This window comes from Parasteatoda tepidariorum, chromosome 5, assembly GCF_043381705.1.
Source record: "Parasteatoda tepidariorum isolate YZ-2023 chromosome 5, CAS_Ptep_4.0, whole genome shotgun sequence".
Classification (NCBI taxonomy): domain Eukaryota; kingdom Metazoa; phylum Arthropoda; class Arachnida; order Araneae; family Theridiidae; genus Parasteatoda; species Parasteatoda tepidariorum.
The window spans coordinates 16,971,753-16,985,575 of record NC_092208.1 but is presented as its reverse complement, the minus strand read 5'-3'; the positions used below and the strand labels follow the sequence as shown (position 1 = coordinate 16,985,575).

At 29.9% G+C, this 13,823-nt stretch overlaps 1 protein-coding gene across 1 annotated transcript; it reads right to left on the bottom strand.

Annotated features, from left to right (window-relative positions):
* Nucleotides 1-1,428: 1,428 nt before the first annotated feature.
* On the bottom strand, nucleotides 1,429-9,758 carry LOC107456956 (major facilitator superfamily domain-containing protein 6-like). Its single transcript, XM_016074953.3, has 4 exons — nucleotides 9,576-9,758; nucleotides 7,802-7,941; nucleotides 3,986-5,455; nucleotides 1,429-1,804 (listed from the first exon to the last, which is right to left on the bottom strand). Exons 2-4 carry the CDS (start codon nucleotides 7,938-7,940, stop codon nucleotides 1,641-1,643), a joined length of 1,773 nt encoding a protein of 590 aa, XP_015930439.3. The 5' UTR covers nucleotide 7,941; nucleotides 9,576-9,758; the 3' UTR covers nucleotides 1,429-1,640.
* Nucleotides 9,759-13,823: the final 4,065 nt, after the last annotated feature.

Here is a 13,823-nt window from a genome sequence, read left to right as displayed (position 1 = left end):
GGATATTTTAAGGTAATTGTAGATAGTTATTTTATTTTAAACTAGATGTCAGCATTAATCAAATAGCTCTAATAAAAAATAGGCACTTTTATGACCGTTTTCTTAAAAATTAACCGATCGTTAAGGGGTTAACAATGGTCCACCAATTCTTAACCTTTAGAATTCCAAAATCTCTATCAACTGCTTCTACCCATTATGTAGTGAGTCGCCCTATTCTTAGTTACTGCGGATTTGCCAAGACTTCTCTAGTGGGTTTAAATCATTTTTTCTAAAGCTCAGTGTAGTCTATTGTTCGGGATAAATTTTATGATTATCTGCGTCCTAAAAGCATTACTAGTCCTAATTTTATGTCAAAATTGAAGAAATAACTCTCTTTTGGGGGATTAATCAGATTTTTTTTTTCAATACTTTTGACACCATGATAAAAATATCTTTCTGACTGATCGTTTTTTTAGTGTGATGAAGTTTTTCGTCTTGTCTTTTTCCTTCGAGGAAGAAATAAAAACAGAAATTTTGTGTTGCCGTTCTTGCATCACTATCAGATTACGCAAACAAAAAGGGGGTTTATAAAGCAGTTTACTGATTCAAAAAATTAGTCTAAATTAAAATAGTTAGAATTATTAGATCCACTTTCTAATAAATTGGTAATAAAATAATTTGAATACAACTTCTTTTTTCGTTCTCAAAATGTTACTTACCTGGTTCTTCCACTAAGTTTTTCAATTAATATAGCTAAAACAATTTCTTTTTTTTTATATAATATTATATGTTGTAATAGATAAAATGCATTTAGAATTACTTTGATTGATGCTATTGCTCGAGGCCAATTCACGATAGTTAAAATTTACCACTATTAAGTGATTTTCTCAGGTACATGTCCCTTTCGTGGCGCCGTAAAAGTATTGATTAAGTAAGTAATCAGTACCGATGTATCGGTATTAAAACTGCTTAGTATAGGTGCAGTTTTAATAATCACCAAATATATCAGTATAATATTTTATACCAATATTAGTATGTTTGGTACTTATTACATAACCCTTCAATATTTGAGTTTATACATATTTATCAGTGGCAACCAACTAAAACTGAATTTTTAAAATATATATTAGAACTTCACAAGGATTTTGGAGCTTGACCATTTATCTATCTGACTTTTAATTTACTGTTAAGATATTTATAAGAAGTGGTGGAAAAAGTTTCTTGTAATTCTAATTCTTTAACACTATCTTAGCTGCAACTGAAAAAAATATTTTCTGAAACAACTGAAAACCCGTTGTAGAATTCTTATCAAAAGCAATTCGCCAATTACCATAATACCAGTAGTACATATTACTGTCAGTGATAAATATGAATTAAGCGTCATCTGTGAATGACGAATGGTCATAACTTTCGGTCGGATGATTTAGGAGTCTATTAAGAACACACGCACACAGACATTCATTTTTATACAAATAGATTACCACTTTATCAGGCCATTAACATCAATATTAAAAATACATTAATCAATGGAAACGTTTTGTCCAGGAGGAAAGTTACCACTTGATCCCATAGGATTAGTTTTCTGTATGCTTTGGGGCATGTCACGTGATGGTTGGAACAGACAGGAGTTCGTTATCATTGTAAAATACGATTTTTGAAGATCAAGAAATATCCTTGTTGACTACGTTACGTTTACTAACAAATAACGTGCTGCAAACATTGAGAAATGTGGAACCAAAAGCAAGCAGACTAAGGTAGAAAAATGTAACCTGACTCCCGAGATAGTCAAAACCAATGCCAGCTAAAACGCATCCGAGACCAGCTCCTGAAAAAGAATTTATTTTTGTAACAGCTTAATATTTAATACTATTTTCCAAACAAGGCAATTAAATATCTATACATTTTTTTGTGAATAGGTAGAAAACTTTGAAATACTTTAACTAGAAATTTTTATATCTAGCCCTTAAGGTACCTGGACAACTACACCTAGAACTAAACAAATTGTGAAAAAAAAACATATGTTTAATTATATTAGAATCAAATCCGCTGAGCTCTTGAATTTATTTGACCTTAGAAACCAAAAGAAGACACAATATGAACTTCGAGACAAACAATTTATAAACTTGAATCATTCTTCAGCTTCTGATTCCTTTCTAAATATCATGCACCAGCCTTAATCAATGGCAATTCATTAAATTTCGGAAATATATTTTTTCCTCTCTTAAATATAAAAATTTGCACATTTTTTCCTTCATTTTTGAAGAAGATCAATTTGATTAAAATCTATTTAGAATGGTTTTCATGTAACACCCTGCATATGTTTTACAATCTATATACGCAATGAAGTCAAAATTAATGTTTAAGTGAGAAAAACGTAAAGACGTACCAGACTCTGAAGAATCAATATTAAAAGTATTAAAATCTTTATGAACTTGTTTGTTTGAAAATGAAGTTGAGAAGCATTCCAGTCCCACTGGACTATTAAACTGGCTTTCGAGGATTTTAATCGATGCTTTGCTCTAATTGACTGCAAGGTCTGATAATTCTCAAACTCTGATAATATTTTTTCTCACTTAAATATTAACAAGCGACTTGTAATGTCAAATTGTTTTTATTCCAGTTTTTTCAATAAAATTCTGAAATATATACAAAGGGTGGTCAATACGGAACATCCGATCATAAATCCACAGAGTGAACCAAAAGTATAAAGTGTTTTTGCAAAAAAATATCGAAATTTGAAAACATTTTGCAAGATATTGTCCTTAGCTTATAAATCACCAAGTTAAAATATATTTTTCAATTTAAATCCAAAAATTTTATTTATTTTAAAGTATAAACGATTTATCTTCGAAAAAAAGTTTTATCACAAAGTTTAGGAATATAAATCATATATGTTAAATGAAATATAAACGGTTCCCTTATGCCGTAGTTTTAATTGCTTAACAAAGTTTGTACTACAAACAATAAATTTTTATACAGCTTTCATATTTTTATTGGAACAGAATCTTCCTTAATTTTTACCGTCCAAATCATATTTTAACTGCTTATTGGATAATTAGTAAAAGTTTTGCCTAAACCATAAACATAAGGGTATTAAAATTTTGAATGCACCTAAATCTGTTCTTTTATTTCATAATTAAAACAACTACATAGTTGCTGACGCTCGTTCAAAAGATTTCGAGAAGAAAATTTCCCAAATAAAAAGAATTGGAGCCACGTGTAAAATGAAATTGTGATATCAAATAAAAAAACTTTAAATATTTTAATTCTCTGAATTCACAAATTTTCATTTATTTTGAAGCTAAGGTTTTTTAAGTGGTTCTCTACGATTTTTCAAAGCAAATTGTTTTCTAAAATGAATTTAAAAGGAAATTGCAAAAAGTGCATGTTCTTTTCGAGCAAAATTAAGGCAGACGTCTTTACAGACTATCACAAGAACACAGGTTCGATTCTCTTCTTCTTTCATCCTGAACTATACCAGAATCGAAGCTTCAGTAGTAATAACTATTTACTACTTGAAAATTATATATGCACGTGTTACCGAGCTTTACTGTCGTTACATGCAATCACCAGCACTGTGTACAATTCTTAGCCAGTTATGTGAAAGTCTTAAAATGGACGATATTCATCGATACACTTATTACTTGAATTAAAGAAATCTGTCACATCTGGCAACTCTTTTGCAAACATTCATGATAAGAATGGTTTCTGAATACGCCTAAGTATAGAAATTTTCTAACATTATTTTCCTTTGTACTACTGACATTTCGCATCTCATGCAAGCATTAAATAAAAATTAAAAATAAAAGCTCTTAAATGTAACGGAACAAGACACTAAATTTTATGCACACTTGGAAATCATATTTTGACAGTCACATTATTTTTCAATCTATATTTTAGGTAGTTGTCTGAAAAATTAGTTTAAATATTTTATTTTGAAAGGGTATCAACCCTGTTCGTAAAATCATCTTTTCATCATCTCTGTTTCCGGTTTATTTTTACTTACCTAAACCTTCATGAGTTGTATAAATAATAGACAGAGTTGTGGCTTCTGTCCCAGGCTTGGAACTAAGTTTTCCAAAGGAAACTGCAGCAGAATAAAAAAGTCCATACGTTATGCCATGAGTAATTTCTATTGGTAGCACCAACCATGGGTTTTTAAGGTAGCTGTACCATAAAAATCTGACAGCATATGCCATAAGAGACAAAGACACTATATTGAAGTGTCCCACTTTTTCTATAACCCATCCTGAGAAGAACATAAAAGGTATTTCACCAGCAAAGCTCTGCACATAAGGAACCAGGCCACAGAGAAATGTACTAGCACCCAATGAGGATATGAACCAAAGCAGATAATACCATATTACACCACAACCTACGCCAGTTATAAAAGATCCGGCATTGAACGCAAGAAAAGTACTAGATTTAAGAACTGTGCCTACATCTTTTGTTAAGTTTTGAGAAAATTGAGGTACAACGACATCCATTTTGTATAAATTCCATATAACCAAGATTTGCATAACTGCCATTAGGATCCACGTTGAGAAAAATCCATTTGTGAGGTCACATAAAAGTCCTCCTAAGGGAGCAAAAATACCCCAACTTATAGCAGAATATATTCTTTGTCGACCAAAATCTCTATTAAACTTTTGCACACTTTCGCAACAAATTGTGTCAGACAATGTAAATGCTGAACTGGAGCAAGTTCCCGCTATAATCATAATGCATGTATATAACCAAAATTGGTACGTTTTGTAGCTGTTTATATTTAGATATTTTTCTATGCTTTTCGATTCATCTAAAAAAGTAGCAGTACAAGGTTTTGAAGCAGTAACACTATCATTAAAAATATCTGGATTCAAAGAATGTAAATAAAAAAAGTTCTTTATCGTTTTCATTTCTGTTTCATATTGTTCTAATTGCATGGAATACATTGAGCAACAGAAAGTTAACCGAGTCTCCAACAATTCTCCCTCTTTTGTGTTATTCCCTAACTCAAAACACAATGTTTCATCAGTAAGATTTGACTTAGTAACACAGATTATTTCTGATCGTTTTTGCGTGACATTTTCCCCATTTTTATAACTTTCTCTTTCGACTTTTGTCATCGACAATAAGTTGGAGTTATTAGAAGACCTATTACAAGCCTTGCCTGTAGAAAATGAAATAATATAAAGTTCTGTGCCATTTCTGATTTCTTCAAAAAGGTTTAACAGAGTTGAGTTTTGGTCCAACTTTGTTAACGCATCAATTTTTGGAATAACAAGAAGCGATAAGAAGCACAGGCAATGCACGATGATTAGAAGACTTATCATTATTTTTACTCTCTTAAAATAGTCTGCTATGTAGCCTAAGGCTGTTTTAGACAAAATTGTTATGAACAGCTGAGAAGAATAAACTGTTGCATAAGAAGTTGCAGAAATCCCGATTCCATCCTTTGCGATGAGAGGCTCATAAGGCATCATAGTTCCCATGGCTGTAAATAAAAAAAGAATTACCTAGGTTAGAAGCAAAGCGCATTTTTTAATATGCGAAGCATTTCAATGTCAATTTATTAATTGAGATTAAATGCATGTTAGTAAGTGTTGAAATTTAAAAATAACGCTTAGCACATAAAGATGTCAAGTTTTTTTACTCTTGAATTCAAACTAAGTAATGGAGAACTTTGTGGTTTGCATATAATCAACCCAAAATTATGCTCCTGCTCCTGGCTTTGGACGGCTCATATCATATATTTTTAGTGCCCTTGTCAGAAAAAAAAAATCGAAGTAACTTTGTATATGGAAGACAAGGAATCAATGCTAAAAATTGCGGGAAAAAAAAGAGTTTCCAAATTTGACCAATCAGTTCTGAGGAGGGAAAAACAAAGAAGCCTTCATAACCTTCGCGAGATCCCTCTTCCATTTTCTACTAATATTTCCATTTCTTTTACAGTAAATCTTCCTATTATGTATTTGCAATAGTTTTATATTTTTTTTATTATTCCTTGAAGAACCAGCACATCTTCAAAAAAATATTTCAAAAGTAAAAGATTTGACTTTGCGTAACGCCGGCAATGGACCTCACTTCGTTATTCGCTTCAGAAAATTTTTTTTAAATTTATTATCCGTCTATTTTGTTTTATTATTTCCTTGCTGATACATGTAGTAATATTTCGTAGAATTTAATTAAAACTGCTGCTACTAACACACATTTGAAGAAACAGTTTTTTTTTTTCGGCGAGGGTGAATGTGAAAAGGAAATTGTAGTGGGTTTATTAGGGATCAACAAAGTATTAATGGACTTCGCTGATGTAAATTAAAAGATAAATAACTCTAGCAACGCAGGTTATTTAATCTTAAACAAGTCTCAGATAATTTTGGCACAGGTTTGAAAATTTTCGGCAAAATTTTTCGAACTTTTCAAACCAAAATTTTACATTATTTTAAAGAATGTAATTTTACATGGAAAAATAAAAAATTTACTAAAAGTTCATTTTTGCATGAAATTATCGTAAAATTAATTAATTTAATAATTATGCGCAAATTTTTCCGTTCGCTTAAAAAGTTCTTGAGATAAAGCGCAAAAAGTAAACTTAATATTAGCGGGTCCAAACTATCAATCACTTTCTTAACCAAACTGTTAGGACTATATTTCCCACATAGACGCTATTCCCTATATTTTGAAAGTCAGAAATCGATTTTACACGATTTTAGTTGGATAAAAATGATTTGCAAATAGCATCCAGTTGTTTCGGATACATTCTAAAAATTATTTTCGCAAATTCACCATAAAATGTCGCACAATATGTTCTTCAATTACGATAAGCTACATTTATCAACAAATACAGCTGCAATAGATTTGTTTATTTTATTACATATATCTGATACGATACTCTCCTTTTAAACCGAGTTTGTAAGTTCCTTATGATACTGAAATGGTAACTCAAAAACTTAAAAGATAAACTACATTAACTCAAAATATCTGGTCTCAAAATTTTAATTTTGAAGTTAAAGATGACTTCATAGTTACAATGTTGATGCTACGATTCTCTCACTTTTTTAAAGACCACATGAATCCTGTTGCAATATTAAAATACGTATATTTACTTTTACGAGCATAAACTCCGTATCAAAATAATGATCAAAACCCAAATGTAGTCAAGATCAAAGAATATAATTAATGATGAAACCTTCACAGGTTTCAGAAAATATAAAGAGAGAAATAAAATTCGACATGCTTCGAGCGTTCAAACATAAGCGCCTAGTCTCAAGACTCGTCAGGCGTGAATAACTTGTGACGTTAAGTCACATGGAAAATCTGTGAAGAGTGTATACAAAATTTTGAAGTTCCTTCTACCTTCTGTATAAATTTTGTTCATAAATTCTTTTTCATAAAATAGTTATAGCCATTTGTTATCGCTATATTCATTTTGAACTACCCTGTATACTTATCTTTATTGCACAACTAAAGAAGCATCTATGTGTTTCACCAGTGAACTTTTATTTTAATAGACACTGTACGGCAACGAGAAAGAAAACTTACTCTTGCCAACTTTTAATCGATGTAAACAAAAACTATCCACTGAAGAAATCCAAATTGCGCCAAAGTTAGTGTTTTCGGCAACGAATATAATTCAGTGCGTCTGATTTTCATGAAAACTTTCTCATTTACTGGAGTTTAGATTTAACTATACTTTTCACATTGTGTATGAACGCTAGGTTGAGTATTAAAATGAAATAACACTTAATTTTTCGATCAAATTCGGATAAATACTACACCACAATTCTTACAGTGTACAGTTCCTCCTGTAGTTATAAATTCTAAGAAAAATGTGTCTTACCTCCATAAAACAAAAAGAAATGTACTTTAAATCGAATCATTTCTCTATCAACATGAAAAAAACTTTTCAGTTTTCTGCCTTTTTCTTCTTTGCAGGAAGGTACAGATTTTGAAAGTTTTTTTCCATTTTCCTGCTCCATTCTTAAAGAAAAAAAATCCATTTTTAATTGCTATTATCTTATATTTACTATTTGATGTAAACTTTTACTTTCCTTTTTGCCATTTACGCTTTATAAAATGATCTAGATAAACATTTAAATTAACCGAATTCCTATTTATAGATAAGAAAATAAAAAAATACGTCATAGAGCCACCATCATGCAACTGGTCACGAAATTATGGAGCCTTAACTTCTAAGTACATTGATTTCTCAGGAAAAATTTATTTCATTCATTAAAAATTATAAAATACTTTTCAATTCTTATTTCCATGAAACTTACACATTAATGGCTTCAATAATGGTTTGGTGTTTTCTTACAATCATCGGACACGGATAAGATTTAAAATTATTTTTAAGGAAGCAAACGCTTTAAAAGTGATTTTCAAAACCACTTTTCACAGAATTTAAAAAGAATCTATCTTTATTTCATAAAATATCTACCTTACCCAGATTTTCATTTTCTTTATTAGCTCGAACTATTTAAAGCTCTTTTCTCTCTATTAATTCCTCAGTAATTCAAGCGAAATAGGGTTTTTAAATTTGAAGTAAATAAATTTTCAGGTTTGCATTTTAAAAAAGTTGCATTTCTCCGAAAATCTACAATAAAAAGTAATATTGATGATTTCAGTAACAGAAAATTAGAAACTATATTGTGACATTAGAAATTTAGAAGAACCAATAAAGACGTAAATAGAAATCAAAGCAATGAGACATAAGAAAAAGTAATAAGAATCATAATTTAAATAAATACACTATAAAAAAATTAGGCTTATAATTGCCGCCATTTTTTGTGCTGAGGTACACCGAATACACTTTTGAGCACAGAACTAGAGTCATTCTGCGAAAATTTACATAAATTGGACTAATAGAAATAGTTTGAAAGAATTAGTTCTGATATATTGCTAAAAATATGCTTGTTTTGCAAACGAAAAGTTTTTGAAACAAAGCCATAAATTGATTCTAACGCGCATGACAATATGTACTACCAACAAACAAACAAGCAAAATATGATCAGGTAAATAAATGAAACTATAACAGTGAAAAAGTAAATAAAAAATGTGGCTCAATGCACTCTAAAGAGTTTTAATTTGTTCAACACCAAAAATGGTGACAACTATACAACAAAATTTTTACACTGTAGGATTGAAGTAAAAAGTAAGAAAAAGTTCCGTTTAGATATAATATTGTCTTACCGACACAAGAGAAATTTCGGCTAGGAGACGTAAACAGAAATGAGAAAGAAAATCGGTAGTAAAAATATTTTATTTCTATTTTACTTTTGAGAGAAATAAAAAATTAAAAAAAACAGTCCTACTCTCGTATACATTTTATATCGCAGTTAATGTGTCATGGTAGTCACGGGTCTCTTCTTTTTCATAAAAACACGCTAGATGTGAGATAGATTTTACTACCAGTTTTGACTCCAGTGAAAGTTTATCTCGGGACGGTAAGTTAATATCTTTTTAACGAGTCAGAACCCTCATAAAAGTATTAAAAAAATTTCTCAAGTTACTTTTGATCACGGGTATTTACTTTTATCTCGCCTGCTGCATTGGAAAAAAGAAATTTTCGATCAACTGATACGGCTTGAAATAGAATAAAATAAAGCATTTACCTTTTTTTAATCAGAACAGCATTTCATTGAAAAAATACTTAATTTTACTAAACTTTTAAGAAACTAAACTTCGAATTTAACTTTTAAAAAAAATTATTGCTTATTTGAGGGAAACAGGTAAAAAAATAACCAAACTACAGTGTTCTGTTCTTCTTTACACTAATATTCCTCTGTTACATTGTCTTTGTGTTGTCTAAATTATACCTTTAATCGGTTTGTTTTTGTTTATACATTTCTTATTCAGAATTAAACAGAAAATTAATGCAAAATTTGTGCCAAATCATCATTTATTTTCCTTTTACATATTTTAAAGTAGGCTTTAAAAACATTATTCAGCACATTAGACACCGATAGAAATTTTATCTAAACTTCTATTACAATTAAATGAAATTTTATAAAACCTTATTTTTAAGAAAACACGGATATAAAATTTTAGATCAATCATTCTGTTTTTGTTGTTTGGAAAGTTCAGAGCAAATGCAAAAAGAAAAAAAAGTAAAGAAGGAAAAAAAATAAATACTTAAAATTATAAGATTCCATCAGAACTAACATACCCTGTTGAACTCTAGGAGAAAAGAAAATTTGTTTCATTGTTTTTAATACATTTTTGCTCTCAACTATTGTATGCATATTGACTCTGGTTAAAATTAAGAGCACTAGTCTAAAAAAATCAAACGAATTTCATGTGAAAGGGTAATATTTTAATTTTTTTCAAAGCATTGAAAATTTTAGTTTTATTAAACACACATAACATTATATTATTTTAATGTCATATATTTAATTAACTAGTGATTTTTTAAAAATTTCATTAAAAATTTTGGAGGTAACTTTAAGATAAACAGTTTTGTAAAATTTTGTATTTACTTCTTTCTTTTTTAATGCGATTAATTCAGTTATCAAAAATATTAATAATTCTAAAAGGAACTTTATTTTATTTTCTGAATAAATGAAAATGTAAAATTACTTAAAATATTATTATGATTCGCCTTTAAAGTTAGCATGAAAAAAAATTTCCTTTTCATTAAAATTTATTTTTTAAATAATAACAAAAACATTTTCGAATGTAAGGACTGATGTTTTAATTTGTAACCTTGTAGTTTCGAACAAATTCCGAAGTAAAGCATCGTCATTATTATCATACAGTTTCTCAACATTAAAAATGCATAGTAACTAAATTTAAGCGAACATGAAAATTCACTAAATTTTAGGTTTCCGCCATTTTAATAATTTTGACATTTCCTCCATAATTCGCACAAAGTTAATCAATTTAAACTTATAATGTTAGCATTGTTCAAATTCTTTAGATGGGCAACAAGCGAAATTTTTTCCTAAATCCAGCATCGTGACATGCTGCATGCCATACAATAAAATAAATAAAATATCCTTTCCTCAAAAATAACAATTTGATTGCATAAGGCCGGGATAGCCTGGTCGGTAGGGCGCTGGGCCCATATCCAAGAGGTCGTGGGTTCGATCCTCGCCGGCCGAAGACTCCCGTGTAGTAAATGGTGACTGATGCACGTTAAATCTGTCGAGTCTCAAAGTCCTCCATGTTCCCACAACAAATCAATACCTCTGGGGGTACTGATCCAGGAGTTTCCTTGTCTTCTGGATTGGTTCAAAATTACAAGGCTACTGAGTTGAACGTAAGTAGTCGTAAACCCATGAAATTGGGTCGGCTGTTCAACGACGGTTATAAAATAAAATAAAATTTGATTGCATAGAGCCTCAGGGGATAGAGCAATCGCCTCCCAATAAGGTATCCCGGGTTCGAATCTTAGCTGTTCTATACGAATTCTGCTCCAGACCACACGTAAAATATCTTTAGTGGTAGACGGATCATGGGTTAGAGTTTTGCCGTCAGGCTAACCAGTGGTGGTTTTCTTCTCCATGTAACGTAAATGCGCGTTAGTTCCCTCAAAAAGTCCTGTACGAATGTAAAATTTTTCCCAATACCTGATCCTGGAGTTCCTTTATCTTCTGGATTATGTTTGAAATTGCAAGGCTACAGAGGTGATTATTAATAGTAGTAAACTCAAAATAGGTTTGGCTATGGAGCATCGTTTATAAAATATAAAATTAACAGTATAGAGCCCCGGTGACTCAAGGGATAGAGCACTCGCCTAAAAATAAGGTGACCCAAGTTCGAATCCCAGAGTTAGCTGGTCAATATAAATTTTGTCCCCTGGATCGAACTCCTGAGCGGTAGACGAACCATGGGTTAGAATCACTTGCAGTCGGGCTGACCGTAAGATATTTGCGTACTCTTCTTCCTCATGTAAAGCAAATGTGACTTCGTTCGAGCAAAAAGTTCTCCAGGAAGGTCAGTTTGTGCCAATGCTTGATCCGGGAATTCCCTTATCTTCTGGGTTGGGTTCAAAATTAGAAGGCTACTGAGTTAAACATTGATAGTCCTAAACTCAGAGTTAGGTCAACTGTTCAACATTGGTCATAAAATAAAATTATCTGTATGAAAATGGTGGTAAAAACTTGCTCCATTAACAGAAATTAAAGCAAGCTGTATTCCGCTTAATAAAAAAGAAAGCAAGTGTGTATTCTTATTTGTTTTTTATTTTTTCATAAAACGATATTAAAAATATACTATCAACATATTACATTTCTTTAATTCCTTTAATTAAAAATAAAGTAAATGTTTTGTCTTCCAAAATGGCAAATTATCTATAGAAACGATGATAAAACCATCAAGTATCCCTGTTATTGGAAAACAAAGCAAGCGTCTAGTTTGCAAAAATTATAATTCTATTTTTAATATCGCTTTTTAAAAAGCGGTATTAAAAATACTATCTGCATACTGCATCCCATTCATTAAAGATAATCCAAATGTCCTGCCTTCATAAATAGCAAATTATTTATTAAAATTTGTTTCTTTGTTCTTAGTATATTTTTGCTCTCAGCGAATCACAGGCTATTATTCGCATGTTGACTTGAATATCTCTGGAATGATCTTAAGAACGCTAGTCTGAGAAAAAATCATACAAATTTCATGTAAAGAAGAAATATTTTAGTTTTTTTTTTAAAGGACACATAATATTAGCGAAATGTCATACATTTAATTAATTCGTGAATTCTTTAAATTTTATTAAAAATTTTAGAGCTAACTTTGAAATGAACAGTTTTGTAAACTTTTTGTATTTACTACTATCTTTTTTGATGTGATTACTACAGTTATCAAACATACTAATAATTCTAAAATGAGCTTTTATTTTATTTCTAAATAAATGATATGCTAAAATTACTGATAATATTATTATCAATCCCCTTTAAAGTTATTGTATGAAGAAAATGCCTTTTTTATTTAAATTAATTTTTTTAATAATAACTAAGTTTTAAAAAGTATGATGAGCTGGAATAGAATAAAAACTTTTCGAATGTAAGACTAATAATGTTTTAATTTGCAACCTTGTAGTTTCGAACAAATTCCGAACAAAAGCATCATCAATATTATCATACAGTTTCTGAAAAATGTATAGTCAACAAAAAAAATGCACTTCGTGAACAAAAAAAATTCACTAAATTTAGGGTAGGTACATTATTTCCCACTGAACAGAAAACAGGGCAATTTTCTATTCTTTAAGAATAAAAATAAAAATTCTCTTCGCAAAATGATTTTAAGATCGTACTATCAACATACTTCAGTGATTCTTAACCACTGTGCCGCGGCACTTTTGTGTACCGCCAAATATTAGAAATGATACAATAAAAATTATAATCCTTTTTTTTTACTACGAGTAAAGTTTAAATTAACGAAAAGTATATATATATATATACATCGTTAAAAAAATTATAAAGGTAACATTGGAGGACATTCTGAACCACATTTAACTATGCTCGGAGCCTGCGAACACTATTGCTGGTGTCTTGTGTTTCTATCTAATTTCATTTTAAACTTCTCTACGTTTTAACTTGTACTGTTTTTATAAATTTTTAATTTAACAAGTATTGTTTTTATCACCTTTTAACTGATTGTTTTGATTCTTAACTTGTTCTGCCTTTTAACCTCTTAATTGAATTTTAACTTCTATATTTTATCACTGTTTTGCATGTTCCTGCAAAGTTTTAACATTTATTGGTTTTTGGGTGATTTTGTGTTTTTTTTTTTTTTTTTTTTAACCTTTTTACTACTTTATTATTTTATTTGGTTTTAACTTGTTTTATAGAATTGTACTGAACATTATTTTAGATATTCAGATTTTTATATTCACTGTTGATGTAACTTTTAGAGATTTA